Below are 21,231 nucleotides of genomic sequence, written 5' to 3' on the forward strand. Positions count from 1 at the left end.
CAGAGTTGTGAAGTGGGAGGGAGAACGGTCTTACGCGAAACTTCTTCCCCGCCCAGTCCCATAGGATTCAACAACATCCGGGCTGTGGGCGTTTTAACTTAGATGATTAACTCCACAACTATCTTATCAGCCTTCTTCCCGCTACAAAACAGCCGAAAGGCGCACGGTGCGCCAGGTACTAGGGCGCACAGGTTGGAAACGCAGCGCCAGTGCGGCACAGGGCAGCAGCACAAGACGGGGTCTACAGGCAACGTACAGCAGCTGGACAAGGAGATAAGCTACGTAGTGATGACTTCCCTGCAAACGATCCTGCTTCTGACTTTGGTTTGTTCTGTAATGTTCATTTCCACGGTAAGTTTCTACGTCTTCTTTTCAACAGAAAAGTTTAACTATTCGTTTTAAGAATCAACAAATTTGAACATGATTTGTCGATCAGAATAATCTTATTGGGATATGTTTGGATAGCCCACTGATAAGACTTATTTGCTCAATAGGCAAATCCCTTCTACAAATTCCCATTTTCATAGGAGGCTGCGACCACTCTACAACTGCTGTGCGACCAAAGATTTGACAGGTTGCTCAACGAATTCCATAGATAATAGGACATAGGACGAATAGTTTAACGTTTTGTGTGTGTTGTTGTCTTTCAAATCATAATTCCGACTATTGGACATGCGGTTTTAAGCATTGCTGATAGCAGGTTATGTACCTTGCTTGTAAAGCGGATACGAACGTGTCTGTACAATCACGCAGATATCACAGATCCATATTTGAACATTAACTTCACATTCATGAGTACAATCTATCGCAGATCCTAAGCCTTAACTGTTTGGCGCGCCCTACGTTATTTGCTGCTGTTTTTCCATAACTACCATCTTACCTGAGAAATAATTCATTCTACTGACGCAGAAGAAGAGTGATGGGTGTCACTCAAAACGTCAGGAAGTAGTCTCCGTATGTGATCCAGTTATTGATATTGAAATGTCATCATTTTGCACCTGTCTAAACTACTAAGGCTCAACAACGTGCCTGAGAATGTGCTGGCTTTTCCCTGCAAAAAGCACATTGTTGCGAAGAAACAAAATGAAAAAGGTCATCAAATCATGTGTTCTTATATTGGGCAAAACAAAAGTCAAACTGCAATCAACTGCAGGCGGAGTGAGCTTGAGTTGAGGTGCAGAATTGCAGATTGATGTTAGCCATATGCCAATACGTTCCCAAATTTCAAGCTGACCGGAATCACCAGCCCATCAACGTATGCTGTTCTTCTTTAATATACTTTCCGTGACTACGTATATGTAAAAGTGTTTCTTTGCATTCGCTGCTGTGGTTATATTTAATCGAACTATGATAGAAATAACTAGAACAAACCATTTCACAATTTTTACTTGTTGTTTCCAACGATGAAATCATAGTGCGCAAACGGGTATACATTGTGATTCCAATGAATTGTCAAGACGTTATTTTAACAAAACGATAAATGATATTAAAAGAAACTGAGAAATGTGAAAAATTGATATGAGCTATGGTCATTTGGCTGAACTTAAGCGCTACGGACGAATGACCCAAATTCAAAAGCCCGAAAGTGGCAATTCATAACGGAAAACCACAGAAAAGACGATAAACTTTAATGAATACATAGATAGACCCTTTCTTTTTTTATCTTTTGAAGCGGCCTTTGTGGGTTGTGCGGCTTATAATCAAAGTACCGTTTTAAAGATAAAGCTGATGGACCGTTAACGGCGTATTTAGTTGATAAGTGATCAATCACTGCCTACATGTATATCACTGTCCTGATTTGAGTACCAGGCAGGGTTAGTAACCTTTACAAGGACACTACAACACTTATATAGAGTTTAAGCACTATAAACCAGGTGCCCGTCACTCGTTGTGAACACACTAGTCCCACTCACCTAACGCAAAGCTGTAAACATGGCGACTTAATTCTTGATTGTCCCAAAGGTCTTTCTCTATCTGAAAGCTAAAATACAAGGCTTTGTTGATGTACTTTAAAACAGTGTGGTCGCCAGACGACTAATTGCGAGGAATACAAGCATTATGATCCACCAGGAGAATTTGTTGGGCAGCAAATGGAAGAAGAAACAATGCACTGACATTAATGTACAAAGAATAACAGAAAGCTCTTGAATTGTAAAGGAAATCGCACGTCAGCCTTGCGTCCATGGACAGAACTGGCGCCTGTCGGATAAATTAGCACCAAACCTTGAGACGCTCGAATTGATTACTAAAGTGTATTGTATGATGAGCATCGGCTGTCTACTGCAGGAACATTAGACGACATCTAAAGACACTATTCCCTAGGGTCCTTTGAAATTTGTCTTGTAGCAATATGCGTACCCTGGTAAAATAACGAATTAATGAATAATGAATAACCACTGGCGACTTGAGCGATTCCACTCTCAGTCAGTTTGAAGTATATAACAAACGTTTCGTCCTTCTAAAGGCCTAGAAAAAATGATAAGAAAGGATACGCCAACAGCTGGAATGTCAACCTAATTTCGGTCTACATTGTTGATCCACTTTACCGGTATGTATCAGCTGAAGTATGAAACAACATAGCAGTTTGTACAATCTTGGCCAAAGAGAGTCTTGCTATGATCATTTTCAGTTCTGACGTTTTAACAGGTTGTTCTACTTCTGTACGTTTGTACGGAGTTATAGGTGCTGACCTTGTCGGACAGGATGAAGTTTTCCATCCATGAATCTTCTTTGACTATATACACACTTGAGACCAGAAGTGGTTGTTAGATATTGTGCCTGCTAAACAGACTACTTACTGCAGCCACTGCCTTATTATTCGGCGATATCCCTTCGCTATCAAATAACCGGGTCGGATTAGGATAGAGCCTGCCGCAGTACTCAAATGACTCGATCTTAAGGTTTAGATCAAATTAAGTATTCCACCAGGGAGCAAAGCGTATTACTAAAACAACAGCACTACATTAAATGACAAATGTATTATAAAGGAATTCTTGACGTTCCTTGATGACGCTGCAAATAAGCAGATGGGAATAGGTACGATGTTGAACCTGGAGCGGCGACAATTAAGTGTCTACTTATGTTAAGAGTCCCTGAGTCTCAAGAGAACAGTGTTCGCCTAAATGTCAGAAACTCCAGGATAGCGAGGCTCTAGAGAGTCATTATTACCCTTCTGTGATGAAACATGAACTGAAGGACCATCAGGGTGCTGCGCCAGTACGGAGCAACTCATCAACAAATGAAATTATCAAACGCTACCACGAGTGCCAACTTTCTATCGTAATGGGCTTCAGTGGACATCATACATAAGTCATCCAGTCAGAACGGCTCTTTCCAAGCTTTGGAGAATCTACTGCATAAATAAATCTAGCATTGACGCTTCTGTGCTTGTGTATTGTAATTGATGTCTTTTTTCAGGAGTTGGAAGACGCATCAGTCATCTCCGTGAAATCAAGGGCTGTGCAAAAGGATACATAGAGAGGGATGGTCTACGTAAACCTTTCACTTGTGCATGCACGAAAATTAACTTCTTTATCTGTGGATCCTGGTAAATCCATGCAATCAAGGGACAATATTTATGGGAATCATTACACGCTCTCCACACTTTTAAACTTTAATAGATTCTAAGGGGTATTGTCAACTGGTTTTGTCACTCTATCGGGACGGCTTAGAAAATGAAGCGACCATGTTTCAGGCTTCATTCAAAGGCCGACGATATTGCTGCCTACTTCTAATTAAGCGCATTCTGATTGGGAATAACTATTCCACCATGATACCACTCGGTAATATGGTAGCAATTGTTGATTATTTCAATGGATTAACAAATAATACTATAGACCCGTGCTCTTACCTACTATTTTTGTTATCAAGTTGTCTTGGCTGGCCTGCTGTACTTTTGTTAGCAAGCCGTCATCTCGGTCGTGAAAAAAGTGCCTGTTCTGCGAGCATAAATCGTTGAATAACATATAACCAACAATCAGTGAACAAAACGTTATTTCATACTTGGAAAGATATATTGCCTCCTTAATTGTTTTCATTTTGGCTAACCAAAGCAAAATTGGTAGAAATCTGGTTCTTGCATGAGACGTTGTAGCTCCAGTTGTCTGGACACTTCCGTAGCTTTTCTCATTAGTTTGTCATAGGTACTTCATCTACATTGACTATCTTTTTAGAACAAACGACAGTAGCTGGCTATAAACGTTTGTCACTCCGGGGCATTCGTGTTTGTCAGTATTGAGGTATTCAGGCTGAAGCGTTAGTTGGTGAGTGATAACATTCTTCATCCTGCCAATACCATTTATCTCTAGTAACCAGCTTTTCTGTCGGGTTTGTTGAATTGTTGCCTTATCATGCTGGGACTAGCACATCAATTGGAAGGAAAGGGCTATTTGTTGCCGCGCGACACATACCAGTTTATGAGATCGCGGACCTTAAATGTCGTTAAATCAATGAAAAATGAAGACTAGTTTATCTCTCTAGGAGAGCGCTCTGCTAACATTTTATTTTGTCGCTGCACCTCAGCGGAGTGGGAGGACGGCTTGTAAACCTCGCACTGTGGAGGCAAAGTCAATGTTAACCTGCGTGTCTATCAGCAAACAACAGCTAGCTACGAATTATACATGACCAAAGAGTATTCTTCCCGCACAGAACTTTGACGGATGCGAGGATGTAAGGCTCCCCGGAGCGTTCCTTCGACCCGTACGCCTTCTCGTTCCTTTTTCGTATTTCATTTTAATCTTTAGTGCAAGATAGCGACGAATAGGCAAGGTTGTTAGGCTATATGAAACACTCCATTTCCGTTAAAGTGCTGTCGGGAAAGCGGAAGAGTCACATCATAGCAAGGAATCAATATGTAATGCTTCTGATGGCGGAAAATAGAGGAAGTGCTATACAATCGATCAAACACCGGATCGTGAAGTTGCATTCAATGTCAGCAACAGCTACTGAACAGAGACGAGCGTTTTCTCTAGTATGATCTCCCTCAGGCTCATGCAAATTTGAAATGTTGCGATGCTGACTGAATCGTTTTGTTCTGCTTTAACTTTCTATGGTCGTGGTGGGAGCCCGGTCACACACGGGACAAGGGTACTCCGTGCTGATTCTCCAGCAACATTTGCAGGTTTACAAGGAGAAGTCACCAACCTTGTTTTTAGTATTGAGTTCAGAAGGATGCAAAATTTAAATCTTGGTATTTCAGTGAGTTGACCTGGTCTCAATCATGATGTTTTCTGACCTGTACGAGTTCATTGTAACCGGTAAAGTTGAAGTTGCCTTTGGCATTTGTGGCATTGAGTAAAATATAAAAAAAGAAATCCGCCGATATTTGACAAAGTCAGTGTTTGATTAAATCAAGAAAATAGCTCCGCCTGTATATAGTTGTTCATATGTTATGAGTTCAGGACATGATTGTAAAATGCTTCTGACATCTTCAAATTAACAAGTAATTTTCCATTGTGTGATTTTAAACCAACTCCAACGCTGGATAAATTCCTTCAATGTGTAAAAAATTAGCAAACTGCAACTCTGTAAAATAATGTAGTCGTTATGTTCCAACAGCTCCTCTGGATTTCCCGGGGATTTTCATGCAAACCCACGAGCTCAAAGCCATTGTGTTTGAAAATCTCCCAGCGGACGCAAGTCCCCGTCGTGACAGCCAAAGAGCGTATCAACTAAATACCTCCCCCCCCCCCCACAAACACACGGTCAAGGTTGTATGCGTATCATCCATTGTGCTCGGTGTGTTGGTAGTCACCCGCGATTGCAAATTCCAGACAATTTCCATCATGTTTTGTTGCATATATGCGAAAGTGGGATGTCTGGATTCTCATGTCTCTCTATGTAAGCCAGTTCCGTAGCTCAAAGGCAAGAATTTGAACTCATTCCTCAAGCAACCAGCACTTCATAAGCGTTGACTAACGACCCCAGAGACCATGTCGCATATAAACACAAAGTCCAAAGTGTTCTTTGACTCACTGGTCACGGTGTTTGTTTTTACGAGAATATTCGTGCTATTTCTTATTGGAATTTCATGACATGGCTTAGATTTCTTCGCGATAACAATGTTGATGTGCAAATGTTGAAATTGACCAACAGAAATCTTAGAAGGAAGAAATAGATCAGACGATGCATGCTGAAAGGTACCATGCGTGCGATCTGTGTGGGACCAATGCATTGATGCGTATTGAGTATCTATTCGAGTGTTGAACGCCCATGACTGCAGTCGTTACGTATACTGCAGCCATAGACTATTACTGGTAACGTGTCAAGAACTCTGGGCTGGGTAAACCATAAGCAGTCGTCAAAACAGTCTACAGTGTGTTTCTTCAATGTAAGATTAAAGACACGTACTGTCAAATACTGCATTTCTGTGTACATATATCAGTCCTAACATACAGTTGCATATCCTATACAAGGACAATTTCAATGTTTGCAACGCAAGAAAACTAATAGTGTCATTAGAACTACTAGTACTTCCATGTGCAGAATCGGAAATAATGTCTTTCATCACAACACTTATCAGTGAGGAAATACTAAAATCACCATTCATTGATCACTAACCAGTGCTAAAGAAGATGTCAGGATGGTATTAGATGGTCTTACTATTCACATATTGACTTCGTGATCGGTATGCATATGAGAACATTATGTTCTTAACGAAGTATTATAGACAGAATGGGAAGCTTCTGATTTTACAAAAAAGATTAATATTTCATTAATTTGGGCTTTTCTGCGAGACCAGAAGAACAAAATTTCCTTAGCCCCAAGACTGTCACGTTGTCCTAATAAGAAATAAATGATGCCCATTCGCAAGCATGGGTGTATTTTATAGCCGTTTTGCGCCATGTTTGCAGATAGAAAACTTCGCCAGTCCAACTCACAGAATGTTTTTTGTGTGCAGCCCCTTCAAAAGACAAAGCCGTTTTCCTGTAAGAAACATATCTATGCTATCTTATACAATTGTGATGCAAATCATTGTTGATCAAAGTGTCTTACTTTTTAATTGGTTTCATTTTCAATATCCTGTTTTAGTCCAATTTCGTGTGCTGTTTATATGAAATATGATGATCTGATTCAACTGATGATGAATGGCAAAATCCAAACTATTGACACGGAAATGGGCACTTTGCAAACCTCAAGAAAACGAGTCTTCTTTGATCAGTGGTTTGGTATCTAAATATAAGCAGCGCATTGTGATAACGAGGAATTCTGTGTACATGTATACTTTGATTTGGCTGCTAGTTTTTACATTGCCTTACCTTTCTAGGACGTCAGTTTTGATTGATTTAACGCCAAGACAACAATTGCGACTTCGTCATTAATCCAAGGTCCTTGATTCAACGGACATGAACTCTAAAAGAAACAGGTGCAATTTACGGCAAAAACACGCTTACTATACTAGATTCGTGTTGCATAGATGCCAATTACCCGAGAGAGCCATCTGGTGTTCTGGTTTACCAATGCCAAGAGAACACAGTGGCACCATGCCTAGAAGGCTATGTTTCCGGTGCTGTTTGTACATGTATATCTGCAGCTTTTCCACATGTGATATATCATATGGATACATAGATATACATGTCCGAACGGCACCGGATACATAGCCTTCTAGCACCAAGCCTGTGTATCCCTATGATATATCATATGCTAAGCTTATGCAAATGAGGTACAGGTTACATTATGCCCCCAGTGGATATCTGTTGCACTGGAGCAGAGATTGTGTTTTTCTTTATTTTCATTTTTCATAATTTTTCGATGGCAGATACATATAGCCCATGGGTTCTTTTGTGAAAAAGTAGTCTAGTGGAAATGCCCCACCCCCAAGCTGACGACTGCTGAAATTTCACGTTAGATAATACACTGATTTTAAAACATCTTATTAGGATCTTTGCGCCACTAATCATCGCAAGCTTGTGACTAGTTGAATGGCATGAGCTCGAGAGTTTCTAACATTATTGACGACAGTCCAAATCATCAAATTTACTATGTACAAATCGCAAAGGTGGGATTCCTCTTCAGCTCAACTTATTCTCCAGTGAGGAAAATGGTACCTCGGTCAGTGACTGCTCGTCCATATCAAGGGTCTGTCTAACATGGTGAACTAATCTGGCTGATTGAAGCCTCCCTTGCTTAATCCCGATTTCTCATTTATACTTACTAACCTACCTAGTCCCTACCCATATCCCCATCTCATTTCGCCTGGTTTTATAACACTGATCACCCGTTCTAGCACCTCATCTGCGAAGATGGCTTGGAGAATTATTTCCCTGGTTTACTACTCCTTGCCGCTATCTACTTGCCATGGTTTCTCTTCATGGCGAAGTGTCCTAGCTCAATTCCAAAGTCCAAAACAGCATCGGTCTTCAAACTTGTCATTACAAGTTATTCCACCACCGTAATACACACTTTGCATGTCCATGTTACAATCATGGCGGTATGGAGCTGAGGAACTAGTCATCAAGATGTACGTCACCGGAAGGGGAACAGGACTTCAGGCTCTCACATAACCTTATCCGCATTGGAAGTACTAAGGGCACAACTTCATAAAAGTACTGACCCCAATTTCAATCGTTAAAATTCTTCTCCGCCAAAAAGTACCAAGACAGCATTCGAAGCAAACAAGGCATCAACCAGCTCAGACTACGAGATAAACTCTCTCCAAGAAATAAACCTCACCTTTGACCTTTGTATCCATCCATAGGACCCAACAACTCAACTTTAGTTCAACTTAACTGATGTTCTTAACAAATCTTGACCAAAAGGGAAAGGCTTTGATACTTTTAAACCTAAAATTGCCAAGTGTGGCGTCTACCCTACAAGCTGGTTGACGGTGTGACCTGTACGTAGTAATACAAAATAAACAAGTCTAGACGAGTGCGTTTTGAGCATGCATGGGCTAGACAAGAACCGTGTTCAAGTTTTCTGACATATCATCTACAATGTAACGTTAAATCGCTGCACATGCGCAATTCAAACCGTGAATTGCCTTATACCTGAAAAACATTCCCCGTCTTTGTAAGGTTAACCACGACTCTTTGATTTGTCATTAGGGCAGGAGCTCATATCATTGCTCTAGTCTCAATAATGGGCTTACAGAAAAAACAGGTGTCTGGAAACAACCCATAGATAGTTGAAGACTACGGTTGAAGTAGAAAGTCTGTCTTGTGGCTATTTTCAAGGGGAATCTTGCTTGACAAAATCAATCTTTTGTAGCCAAAACATTCGTTGCGGGTTGCGGGGTTTGAGGTAAATCTGATATAGTCATTATAAAACAATGACAAATAGTAATTTTCTCCAACATAGAAAGACACGTTGTCGGCTGTCCTGGGGCTCCTACTACCACTGTGGTCATGGGCCGTGAGTGAGTGAATGAGAAAGACACAGCAAAATATGGCGACAAACGCAAAGTAAATGCACTATTAAGATTTTTTGATTTGCTTAAACGTCATATCTGCGAAAACATTCTGATAAGCTAGAGGGCCGGGTGATAGTGATGAATGTCATATCAAGGTACTTAACCGAGTAAAATTGCATGCCATAATTGACATCTGTCTTACAGAGCCACGGATTGTACCATTTCCGGCCAGAGGACAGACGCGATGAGACCCTGAGTGATGAGATCCCAGCGTATGACGGCTTGTCTGACTGGGATGAAATGTTGTTGGAGAAAGAAAGACCAGAGCGGGTATGTTGAGCATTGTAATGTACAAAAGTATTTAAGTACGTGACCTATGAAATGAGGTGAACTAACGATCCATCACACACACACACACACACACACACACACACACACAAACACACACACACACACACACACACACACACACACACAATTAGATATAAATTGTGTGCGTGCGTGCGAGAGAGAAGACGCCATACACCTGGTTCTTATACATGTACCATGTTATGGGTGTATACATGCCAGGGTTGGCCTATGAAGCAAATACGTAGAAAATTATCAATATCTAACAAACCTTGCTAAAAAAAGAGGTATCCGCTATCTGAACAAGTCAATGTAGGGAAAATGTTTTTTGTCAAGTAATCCAGAAAAATGGTTCGCAAACTAAACACTGTATACACAAATCGAAAAGGTAGCTGATGCCCTTTGGCTTTGGCTTTGCGGTGAAGGTCGGCAGACGCCATTACCAACAGCCTATCGATCTTGAGTATACAGTTCGTTTGGTACAAAGTTGTTCGCTCTGCAGAACTGAAATTCAACACACAATTCATGATCAGTACCTACAAAACCACTGGTTCAAATGAGAATTTCAAATGGCTAATCATAAAGATGTTATGTTTTGTAGCGCTCGTGTGCCCGTGTTTGTGTGTTGGTTCATTAGTCAGCATGACTCGAGAAGTCGCAGATGGATCATATATGATATTTGTTGTGTTGCTCGGATTTTTGAGTGGTAGATAGTCTTGTTTTTATACATATTGAGGTAAATGTCAGATAAGTTAAACGTACTCAAATTGGACGCGGACGGGTGATTAACCCAGAAACTTCAGTAAAATAAGCCCGCGATCTCTTACTTCATAAATAACTTATGCTGGTAGATTACTAGGCTAAAGGATGCTAAACCACAGTGAATAGCGTCTAAGCTGGGGAATTTGAGAGCTCCATCGTACATGTACGACTACCTTAATGCGCAGACAACATGATAGAGATGTCCTTTGAAAGTTCCATACAGCGGCGCTTCACAGTCGGTGTTAGTACCCCGGCATTCGTAAAGTCTGGTGAAAAGTTCCTCTGGCTTAAGTTCCCTTAACGAACCTGTCAACCTGGTTTTCTCATGCACATCACGTCCAACCCATACCATTATTGTAAGGTTCTTATCTGATAGACGAAAGGAGGTACAAGAGGTTTCATGTTCACATTTGGCTGGCTATAGAGCTTCTGCAATCAGTGCGATATCTCGCATCAGGTCCCTTGGGCGTCTTCTGCCGCAGTAAACCCAACTTTTCCAATCTGATCAGAGCTGGTACCAATCAGACTGTTTAGCTAACAAGAGAAAACTGTGTTTTATTATCTTTCTCCCTCTTCTCCTGTCTTGTCACTTTGATAAAATGTTTTATAGACTGAACAGATGTTGGAGTGCAGGCACGTAGAATGATGAGGTGAACTTTAAACTCCAGTGTCTCTGCACAACAAAAGTTAACATAGAATACATTTCGTTCCATTAGTTCATTCTGCTTCTGTGAGAGAAAAAAATCCTGACAGCGCAACGGGCAACAGTCCTCACTCTTCTAGAGACTCACTTTTCTACAATCTACAACCTTGCTCCAGTTTTTTTTATCACATAACATGCAGCAGTGAGAGAATGGATACGCCCCTTGCCTCTCATTTGCAGTCTATCTAATCAAGATAAAACAAACAGATGCTGTTACGGTCGACAGACTGATAGGCACCTGTCCTTTGTACAACAAGGGAATGACTACTTTCTTCGAGTACTTTTTCAAAGTTAACTGTCATTCATTTCTTCGAAATTGGCAATTGATATTAGGTTCCAACATGCGTGATCATGGAGGCCCTGAATCCGGCGTTCATATGTGTACAGACTTGCAGTATAAGAAGTACATTGAATGCTTTGTTTCATTATTCATATTGATCGTTCTTTTACCACCCTTTTTTATTCTTATTGATCTTTATTTAAAGCAACAATAAATAGATAAAGGATATTCATTAACATACTGAAACAACGAATTAGTGCATACACACAAAACAACTTAATATAACACTTAATACTAATACTAACAATAAGATGCATTTTTTTAGTTCTGCTCACTTTTTCATTGGTATCTCATTTGGCTATACTGTATTTTCTTCTTTAAATCGAAACTTGATAAGTGACAAAAGAAACGACGTTATGTGATATAACGTTAGCTTAACATCGACGATACTTGAACATGTATAGTGTTCCCGGTAGAACAATGAGGTTGGATATAATTGAAACTCATCATTAACATTACCAACATTATCTACATGTAGAGCCTGTGCTAAGTCTTGTATGTGTGCTAAGTCTTATATGTTGATTGAACCATTTTCTGACACTTTTCCAAAATAGAACTACCTTGTTACTATTCCAAAAAGGTGCTTTATTCTTTCTTAGCCAAAGTGAGGACGAAGCAATGATGACTCAAAAATTGATTTTAGTTGATTCGGATGTCGGCAGCCCACATGACTGCGGGGTACACAGATCAGACACTGTGATACAGGGTGTGTCTGCTAATAAAATGCTGGAATCTGGCGTGAATGACGCGCTAGCCCCGAGCCTTCCATTTGAGATTAGCCGTTTTACCAACGCTGGCAGTATATCACTCAGTCAATAGTCAATTGTATCCCATTGATCAAAGACGACGAATTGCTTCCCAAGCGCTACTTGCTTTATCGCAAAGATCGTTGTACTGTCATTCCCGGCAAAATCGGCGGGGGCATTCTCTTAGCTGTCAATGGCAATATTCTGTCAAGAAGGAGGTCTGATATTGAACCTGTTGACGAAATCTTGGTCTGCGAAATGCTGACAGAAAAACAGGGGAAAATCGGTATCATCTTGTTTTATAGACCCCCTAATGGGGACTTACTGGCATTTACTAATAACCTCCAACATACATTGCGTTTGGCCGACCAAGAATACAACAAGGTGGTCTTATTAGGTGATTTGAATCTCCCTAATATCGATTGGTGTAGTTTGATAGGCAATTCTACTACAGAAAACCAGTTTTGTGATGTTTTGAATGATTTCTCACTAACACAGGTTAATAATGTTACTTCTAACAGTCATAACCATCTTTTGGATGTGATTCTGACTAACGTTCCTGAAAAATGTTCCAAAGTTGAAAAAGTATTATCTGATTTTCCTACTGATCACACTATTCTACAGTTTGACCTGAATTTTCGTACGGTATTCCGTCAATCAAACATGAAAAGACATGTCTACCAGTATAAAAAATGCAACTTTGATAACCTACGACAAAGTCTCAGAGACACTCTCGGTTCTCAAGGCTTTGTAGAATCTGATAGCATTGATGACTGTTGGGATACGTGGTTACAATGTTTGTGTGGCTTGGTTGAAAACCATGTACCAAAAGCTAAAATAAAAAATTCTTATTCCATGCCATGGTGTGATGGTGATGTCTACCATCTTAGAAATAAGAAGTTGACTGCATGGCGAAGGGCAAAGAAAACTAATCGCCCAGCCCACTGGCATAAGTTCAGGAAACTTAGAAATGGTCTACAAAAACTTATTCATTACAAGTACAAACTGTTCCTTGAGAACTTGGGATCCTTGGTCAATAATAATCCTAAGAAATTTTGGACTTTCTTTAAAAATAAAACAAAATCACATTGCTTGCCACAAATTCTGAAATACAAACATTATCAAGGAACGACACCTACTGATAAAGCAAATCTGTTTAACAAGTTCTTCTTCTCTGTTTTTACTACCCCTGTAGTAAATCAGCCTCTCCCTGAGATCAGTGCTTGGAGACATCCCTTCCTCGGCAACATTGACTTTACAATCAAGGAAGTTCTAGATGTCTTGCTTACCTTAGATTGTACAAAAGCTATTGGCCCTGACTCTATATCCCCAGTGATCCTACGCGAGGGTGCACACGTATTAGCTCCTCAACTTACTGCCATCTTCAACAAAAGTATTCAATCGGGCATAGTTCCAGCTAAATGGAAAGAAGCCAACGTCTGTCCCGTCTTTAAGAAAGGCAGTAAAGACTCTGTTGAAAACTATCGACCCATTTCCTTACTCAGTGTAGTAAGTAAGGTTATGGAACGTTGCATTTTTAACCGTATTTTCCCTCACCTTCAAGACCAAATTCACCCACTACAACATGGCTTTATTAAAGGAAAATCTACTACTACCCAACTATTGGAAACCTTTCAAACCGTCGGGACAACTTTGGATCACAGTGGCCAGATAGATATAATTTACCTCGACTTTTCCAAAGCTTTTGACAGCATTCCACATCACCTTCTTGTACACAAACTTAAGACATTTGGATTCCACTCGAATCTCCTAAATTGGTTCTCTGATTATCTGTCTAATAGAAGACAACGAGTAGTCATTGAAGGAGTTTCTTCAGACTGGCTTCCTGTAATATCCGGAGTCCCACAAGGTTCCATTTTGGGACCTCTACTTTTTTTACTTTATATTAATGACCTGCCCTCTACTATAGAATGTCCCATGGCCCTTTATGCTGATGACTCAAAATGTTACAAGCAAATATCATCACCAGCTGATTGTATTTCCCTTCAGCATGATATTGACAACATGGTCGAATGGAGTGTCACATGGATGATGAAATTTAATACCTCTAAATGTAACGTGCTCACTATCTGTAGGTCTAAAACACCAGTGCTCTATGACTACGAAATTGAGGGACAAGTGCTCTCATCAGTTACGGAATTTAATGACCTAGGTGTAACTATGTCCAACTGCCTATCTTTTAAGAGTCATATAAAAAACATCACAGCTAGTGCCAACTCGACCCTCGGCTTTATTAAGAGATCTGTTGGTTACCATGCCCCTGCAAATGTTAAGAAAATCCTATATATTACACTAGTTAGGCCCAAACTCGAATATTGCTCGTTGATATGGTCCCCCCACACTCATAACTTAATTACTTCCCTTGAAAAAGTCCAGAGACGTGCTACAAAATACATTCTCAACAACCATACAACTGATTACAGGGATAGATTGATCTACTGCCAACTCTTACCTCTATCTTACCGCAGAGAATTATTAGACTTATCCTTCCTATTTAAATGTTTCTTGGGACAATACGGTATCGACATTCATCAATATATAAGTTTTCCACTCACATCCCTAAGATCCAACTCACAAGCCAAGCTCCAGCCCCAAAAATGTCTCACCACTACGTTTAAAAACTATTTCTTCCAAAGAATCGTTCACATCTGGAACGCTTTACCCCTCAACATTAGAACTCTAAAACTTTCCCCAGTTGTTACAATTAATACCTTTAAGAAAGCAATCCTAGCTTACTATCTCTCTCTTACCAACGACAGATTTAACTCCAACGATGTATGTACTTGGGTCACCCACTGTCAGTGTCCCAGTTGTACACCTTTCTAGATATTTCATATTTCATCTTACCATTATTTCTATGATTTATTTCTTTATATTTGTTATCATTGTATATTTGCTTTTATTGTCGTTGACACAATCATTATTATTTGATTGTACAATTGTTATTATTTGTTATCATTATGATTATTTTTCTATTATTGTATAATTTAGTTGCACGGGAGGCAACTAGTAAAGGTTGTTGCCTGTTTTTGCCTCCCTACCATTTTGTAAACACATATGGTGAAGTCCAAATAAATTGATCAAGCCAAAGAATATGACAGGGATATGCCTTTTCATGCCAATGGTTTATGGTGGGCCAGGGAGGAATTAGCTGAAGTTTGAACATTATATCACTGTCGCCGGTGATGAACGTATATCATTCAGATCGTGCTACTTTTCTGGTGCTCTTTCTCTATTACCATACTCTCTTAATCCTGGACCCTTAGAAAACCCTATTAGATTGAAATCACTTGAAGTTGATAAACCCACGAGGACTGTATGCACAAGAACGCCTATTTCAGCTTTCATGACTAGTTATGGCATATACTTGATGCTATTGTAATATGTTTCTTTCGTAAATGCCAATTATCATGACACTGTGAGTTTTAAAAAAACTTTACTTTGGTAAAGTTTTTCTACAAGAATCATTCGGAAGTAGATTAAGATGAGATTTTGTATAAATCAAATGTATAGTAATGTAATAGCTCAAATGTATTTATATGTATAGTAATTACCAAGCCGTACGGAAAGATCTGTTTTATTACCCTCTTGGGTTAACATCGCCTCATCAGTTTACTGATGAAATCCGCTCATAAATAAAGACTGTACTTCTTGTTATGTCCCAAGCCAAGTGTTCCTCTGTTTACCTATTGAAATTGAAACTGTAATATTACCCAATTCGATCAGAATTAAATGACCTTATATGAGGGTCTCTAAAACATCCCATGGGTTGAACACCATTTTACATGTAAGGTTGAGTTTCCTAGGAATATCCAAGCCCTTATCATGATTGCCAATCAGGTGGGTACGCGAATGTCACATGATCATGTAATGTCAGTAGACCTCCCTGCTTAGCGTGTTTTCAGAAGAGTCTTGAGAAGTGCAAGATACAGTCACCTGTCTTCCATCAAAAGATTAAGGCATCCAAACGGAAATTCAAAGGCTTTTAACTTTCTCGCAGTTTGTTTCCCTTGGCTATTATGAAAACGTGTGACAGCTCGTAAATTACCAACCTGACATGGTGATCTCACTGGGGCCCATCATTCTTCTCCAGTGATCGTGCTTTTCATCTGAAATTGAATCATTGCCTCTTTAACTCTTATCGGAAAGTATACATTCATGGCATGTTTCTATGCAAAAACGGGATAAACTGCTGAACATTATTATATAATATTGTACATAAAATTCTCAATACAAACGTTATGGAAGCAAGTGGATAAGCTTTGTGAGTTGCTTGAGTAATTTCTGTATTGAGCATCTCTTTGCCTTCATTGAAGCACATCAAAGTGGTGCGATTGTTATCAAAGCAGGACCGACTCATTGATGGTGCACTTCCTTTGGTAGGACTCGACAGACTGGCTCACGCGGCTTTCAGACAACAGTCCTCCTCCGCTCAACCTGAAGGACCTGGTGGTGGGGAAGGTGAGCCTGCTATGGTGGTCTGGATACTTAGCTACATCATACTCTCTTCTTATCTAAGACGTAGTGAAGGCAACAAACCACCATTGCTAAGCTGCTCAATTAGTACCAGTGCGGCTGATTGACGGTGTTGCATAATACGCGAGGTTGACAGCGCTATAAAGTGCCCTAGTCTAGTTGCTCACAGACATCACCAGGCAATATGATGCTAACGGAAATGAGTTGAAGAAAATATCACCTCAAATGGCTTTTCATTGCGGCAGAAACACAAGTACATGTACCTTATTCCTTAATGACTTCATGTAGACTAAACCTTTGTCGCCACTAACTTTTAACGTTCGCTTTGCTTGCCTGTTTGATGTACTTGCCAGTCACGAAGGTTCTGGAATACCCCGATGGGCTCCAACAACAAGGGACAGCCGATGGCCCTCAACCTGCAGACTAACTCCGGCAGACTGCCGCTGGGCGACTTGATGAAGGTTGGGAATAAGTTTCCAACGTTTAAAAAACATTTCGTGATAGCAGTATGGTCTGGGGTGGACTCCGGTAATTTGCAGTTAGCCGCTAAGAGTCGCGATTAATTAGAACTTCTAGCATGCTCTGAGCTATGATATATGCTGGTGTGCGGTACGACATGACACTATAACTTCAGTACTGGCATGATTTGATATATCCGTCATTAGTACTGTGGCTTGCAATTGATTCTAGCCCAACTGAACACAAGACTGTATTTTTTCAGTAATGCTCCTCACCGTACAGTCAATCAATACATTATGCTCTGGGGAAATAGCAGTTGACTGTATCATTAAAGTTATTGTCATAGTTAGTTATTGATTCCTACATTGATATTCAGCTATTGTTACTCCCATAATGATTAAGAACAACTCAAAAACTCAACTCTTTTATAGATATGGGTAGAAGACTAGGCCGATTATTCCTCACCTTTTGCTGCTCGAGGAAGCAGGAATTGTTATAATGTTTCTTCCACCTCCCACCTCCAGTCAAAAGGACCCATGGGCCCGCTGACATGGCTGACTGGTGGCAGTTCCAGGCCGATGCCCGTGGGGAAGCTATTAAAGGTTTGGACGTTTGTCTTAATCGTCTGCCATTAAAGAGTTTATGGTTTGACGTGAGTCCAAGACTCTGACTACAGCTATTATGGAAAGACGTATTGATGGACCCCGTGTGATTTCTATCGGTGTTTTAGATCATTTGGTGTCACAGGTATTAATGTAGAGCTCAATGACTACAACGCACACTGCTGCAAATTGCACAAGGAAACTGCATTTGTGGAAGAACTTCAGTTATGAACAGTGGAAAGTTATAAGAGAAACGTTTCCATGAGTATTGCAAAAAATCAATTTGAGTGCAACTAATTTTCGATTTTCCATTTTATACATTTTGGCGTACATGTAGGTATGATATGGCATCACGGGTCAGGAACATATCCCATAGTTCTCAATTCGTCTTTAGAGCCAAAGTGTTAACTACATTTTGAAGACAAAAACGTACATTAACAGCAGGAGGGGGATATAAAACAGGGAAATAATGATGCCAAAGGTCACATGTGTGCTTTCAGAAATACGCTACGCCAGTCGCACTGTCTGCGGGTTCCTTCGGTAATGGGGAGGCGGTTTTGACAGTATCAGTCAGTACAGATCAACTGAAGGTGACCAATTTAGGTTAGCGAAAGGCACGCAGATCCCTCGTGTGTAGTTACAAAGCAATATTTCATTCATTGACATCTCATGTTGTCTTTGGAGTTACGGAACACATGTGTTTGAACAAAGCAGGAGGAGTCCAAACTTTTGGAACTGCCTCCCCTGCTGTGTCTGAATGTAAATGTTCCGTAACTCCTGACCTAAGTTCACATCCGAAGTCATTATTAATAAAATACGGAAACGAGTGCTGCCTACTTCAAGCAGTTCACCACAAAGTTTGGACAGAATTAGGTTACTTCTACAGCCCCATGTGTAGCATTTTGTCCCAGGAGCCCAATTTGCACCTACCTTCGGTTCGTGCATAGTAGCCTGAAAACTTTCTCTTACACAGTATGCTATGAAGGATTAAGTTTTGTTAAACTACAATCGTGAAATTGGCCTTGAAAAACAATGTATCTGAACCTATACCCCTATCATGATGGTACATGAGTTTGTGACTTTAGAGATGTACAGTCATCACCTATATTGTAAATAGGACATAGTAAAAGAAAGTCTGTGACAAGTTCAAGACTTTCTAAGCTTTTTCGTGATTCAAAATCAGGCTGTATGGCACGAAAAGGAATATAAGCTATGAGTATTTGGGTAACGCTGTTTCTCAGACAGTGAAGCAGTGGGCTGTGTATTTGTATTGTAAATACTACTCATCTAATCAGGCCAAAGATTCTGATTGCCATGGACAATGTCTGTGTCCACCTTGCCGTTGACCTGTTTCTTGGATCGGCTGCCACGCCGAGTGCTATCTTTCAGTTCTTGTTTCAACATTTGTCACACTACCGTCGTTACTACGTCAACTACCGAAAAACGTTGACATGATCTTGTTAAGTACCAGGTAAAGAGTAACATTGCTGCATCTAATTCGTTCACCTAGGGATTCAAATGAGACCATCTGACCGATCGAAAGTGCAACTAAGCAGCCCACCAACCACAGATTGCCTTGCATCGCAGGAGACTCTACATGCCGTAGATGTAATGTTACACCAGACTGGAGGACCCGCAACAGACCATTTAAACTACTTCCTAATATAGACTCATTCGAAAGTAACACCTCTTGTGATCATAGATATCGCGTTTATAGCAGTACGACAGAGTTGTAACCAAAAAGAATTTTGATTTAGGATACAGTTTGGTGAAGTTGAAACCATCAAAGATCAAACATCTCGACTTGTGTTTTAAAAACCACTACAGTTCTTTACATGTCGTCATTGCAAGGGTCAAAATCGTAAATTTAAAGAAACCGCACTTGTAGTATTAATCGTGTTGTCGTTTTTCATTGAAAACTTGACGCATGACAAATTCAATCACATGGGCCTGAAATGAATACATATAAGAAAGAATAACATTTGCGACGTCTCAACGTAACTTCCTTGGGGGCGTAATAAAGCCATTTAAACATAGTCAGACATGTTTGATTAAAGGTGATTGTGCATCACACAACATCAGAAAAAATGTATTCTCGTACATATTTCTGATGTTTTTTGCCTATTGAATAGATTAAAGCACAGGTAATGGTATATGCGGGGGGAAGAATGATCATATCATCTTGTGGTTCGTATTTGTGATGATTCCCAAGAGTCCCAACTGTACGACGATTTTGACATTCTAAATGAGACATTTCCTAAAAAAAACACAGTAGCCATGGGACTTTTGATGAATCAAGACTGAAACCAGTACTACTACTGTGCTTGAGCAAAGGCACTACCAGTCTATAGGTTTGGTATCCACATAAATGAATATGAGTTCTGTAGATCGTAATGTGTCGAAGATTTGTTCAAAGACAGATTTATATTGATTATTAGCCGGAAACATACCAACTTGAAGTTAGAGTACATCAGCGTGAAAAAGATGGCACAGTGCGATTGTAAATGTAACTATAGAATGTATATGACACGATATGATGCAAAATAAAGAAGATATAAATGAAGGAGAGCGGAGATCTAGCCGTCCATTTTGGGATGATATGCTGGAAATCTCATACCGGACATTGTGTTAAGATGCTTTTCAGACTTTCCTCGTGTGTTTACATGTCTTATACATGTAGGTAGTAGGATTCGGTGCTTGGTGGGTCATGTGACTGCATAACACATATGTACAACTCAATAACACAATAAAGCATTGCCGAACATCTACGTAAAGGCTTCCTTTTCGTTATTATAATCTAAAAGTTGGGATTTCATATTCTAATCGTATCAGTAACAGCAGCACTGACATATACATGACATTACAGAACTATCAACATCTATTGAAAGAACAGCTATGTGCAGTTTCCACGTGCTTTACCAAAAGGGCTACAAAAATTAAAGCAGCGTTACGGTGACACCGATGCAGGAGCGCACCCAATGTATTTGAAACTAGAGTTCGGGGACCTCATACCTCCATGAAATATTTATTACTTTTTTGTGGATGGTATGTATGTTTATGGTCGGTTGTATTTGAGAGTAATGGTTATATAATATAAATGTTATGGGAAAGTAGTGGTGTATTTATTTAATGACACAGAGGATGTCCATCTGATTAGTAATTATCAAAATGTGACACTTAATTGTGTAATGTGCGTTTAAGAGGTCGACGGCATATGGTAGCGTGGTGTTCCTTAAGCTTGATGTTTGGCATTTAAAATGTCTGAGGTTTTCAGCATTATTGAGGTTCGACTATGTGCCTCAGAGCTGTGTGGTGGGAGGAAGTTGGGAAACTCAGAAAGAAGAAGGGATGTGGCCAACTTTAGTCAGATGGTGATTTGATTTTCCACCAATATGTCATAACATCAACTGTTCACACGGTACAAA

General features: G+C 40.0%; 1 protein-coding gene across 1 annotated transcript; it reads left to right on the top strand.

The window, feature by feature from the left end:
- Positions 1–20,574, top strand: LOC118410088. Its single transcript, XM_035811578.1, has 6 exons — positions 1–351; positions 9,554–9,679; positions 16,653–16,730; positions 17,099–17,206; positions 17,729–17,806; positions 19,317–20,574. Exons 1-6 carry the CDS (start codon positions 103–105, stop codon positions 19,326–19,328), a joined length of 651 nt encoding a protein of 216 aa, XP_035667471.1. The 5' UTR covers positions 1–102; the 3' UTR covers positions 19,329–20,574.
- Positions 20,575–21,231: the final 657 nt, after the last annotated feature.

The sequence above is a fragment of the Branchiostoma floridae genome, chromosome 2 (genome assembly GCF_000003815.2).
Source record: "Branchiostoma floridae strain S238N-H82 chromosome 2, Bfl_VNyyK, whole genome shotgun sequence".
NCBI classification, from domain to species: Eukaryota; Metazoa; Chordata; class Leptocardii; order Amphioxiformes; family Branchiostomatidae; genus Branchiostoma; species Branchiostoma floridae.

Bases quoted from the DNA above. Each gene is read 5' to 3' on its own strand.
- LOC118410088 (XM_035811578.1), top strand. From the start codon at position 103: ATGATTAACTCCACAACTATCTTATCAGCCTTCTTCCCGCTACAAAAC. The intron at 9,680-16,652 runs GTATGTTGAGCA...TTCCTTTGGTAG, and splicing joins AGAAAGAAAGACCAGAGCGG to GACTCGACAGACTGGCTCAC. The intron at 16,731-17,098 runs GTGAGCCTGCTA...TGTACTTGCCAG, and splicing joins AGGACCTGGTGGTGGGGAAG to TCACGAAGGTTCTGGAATAC.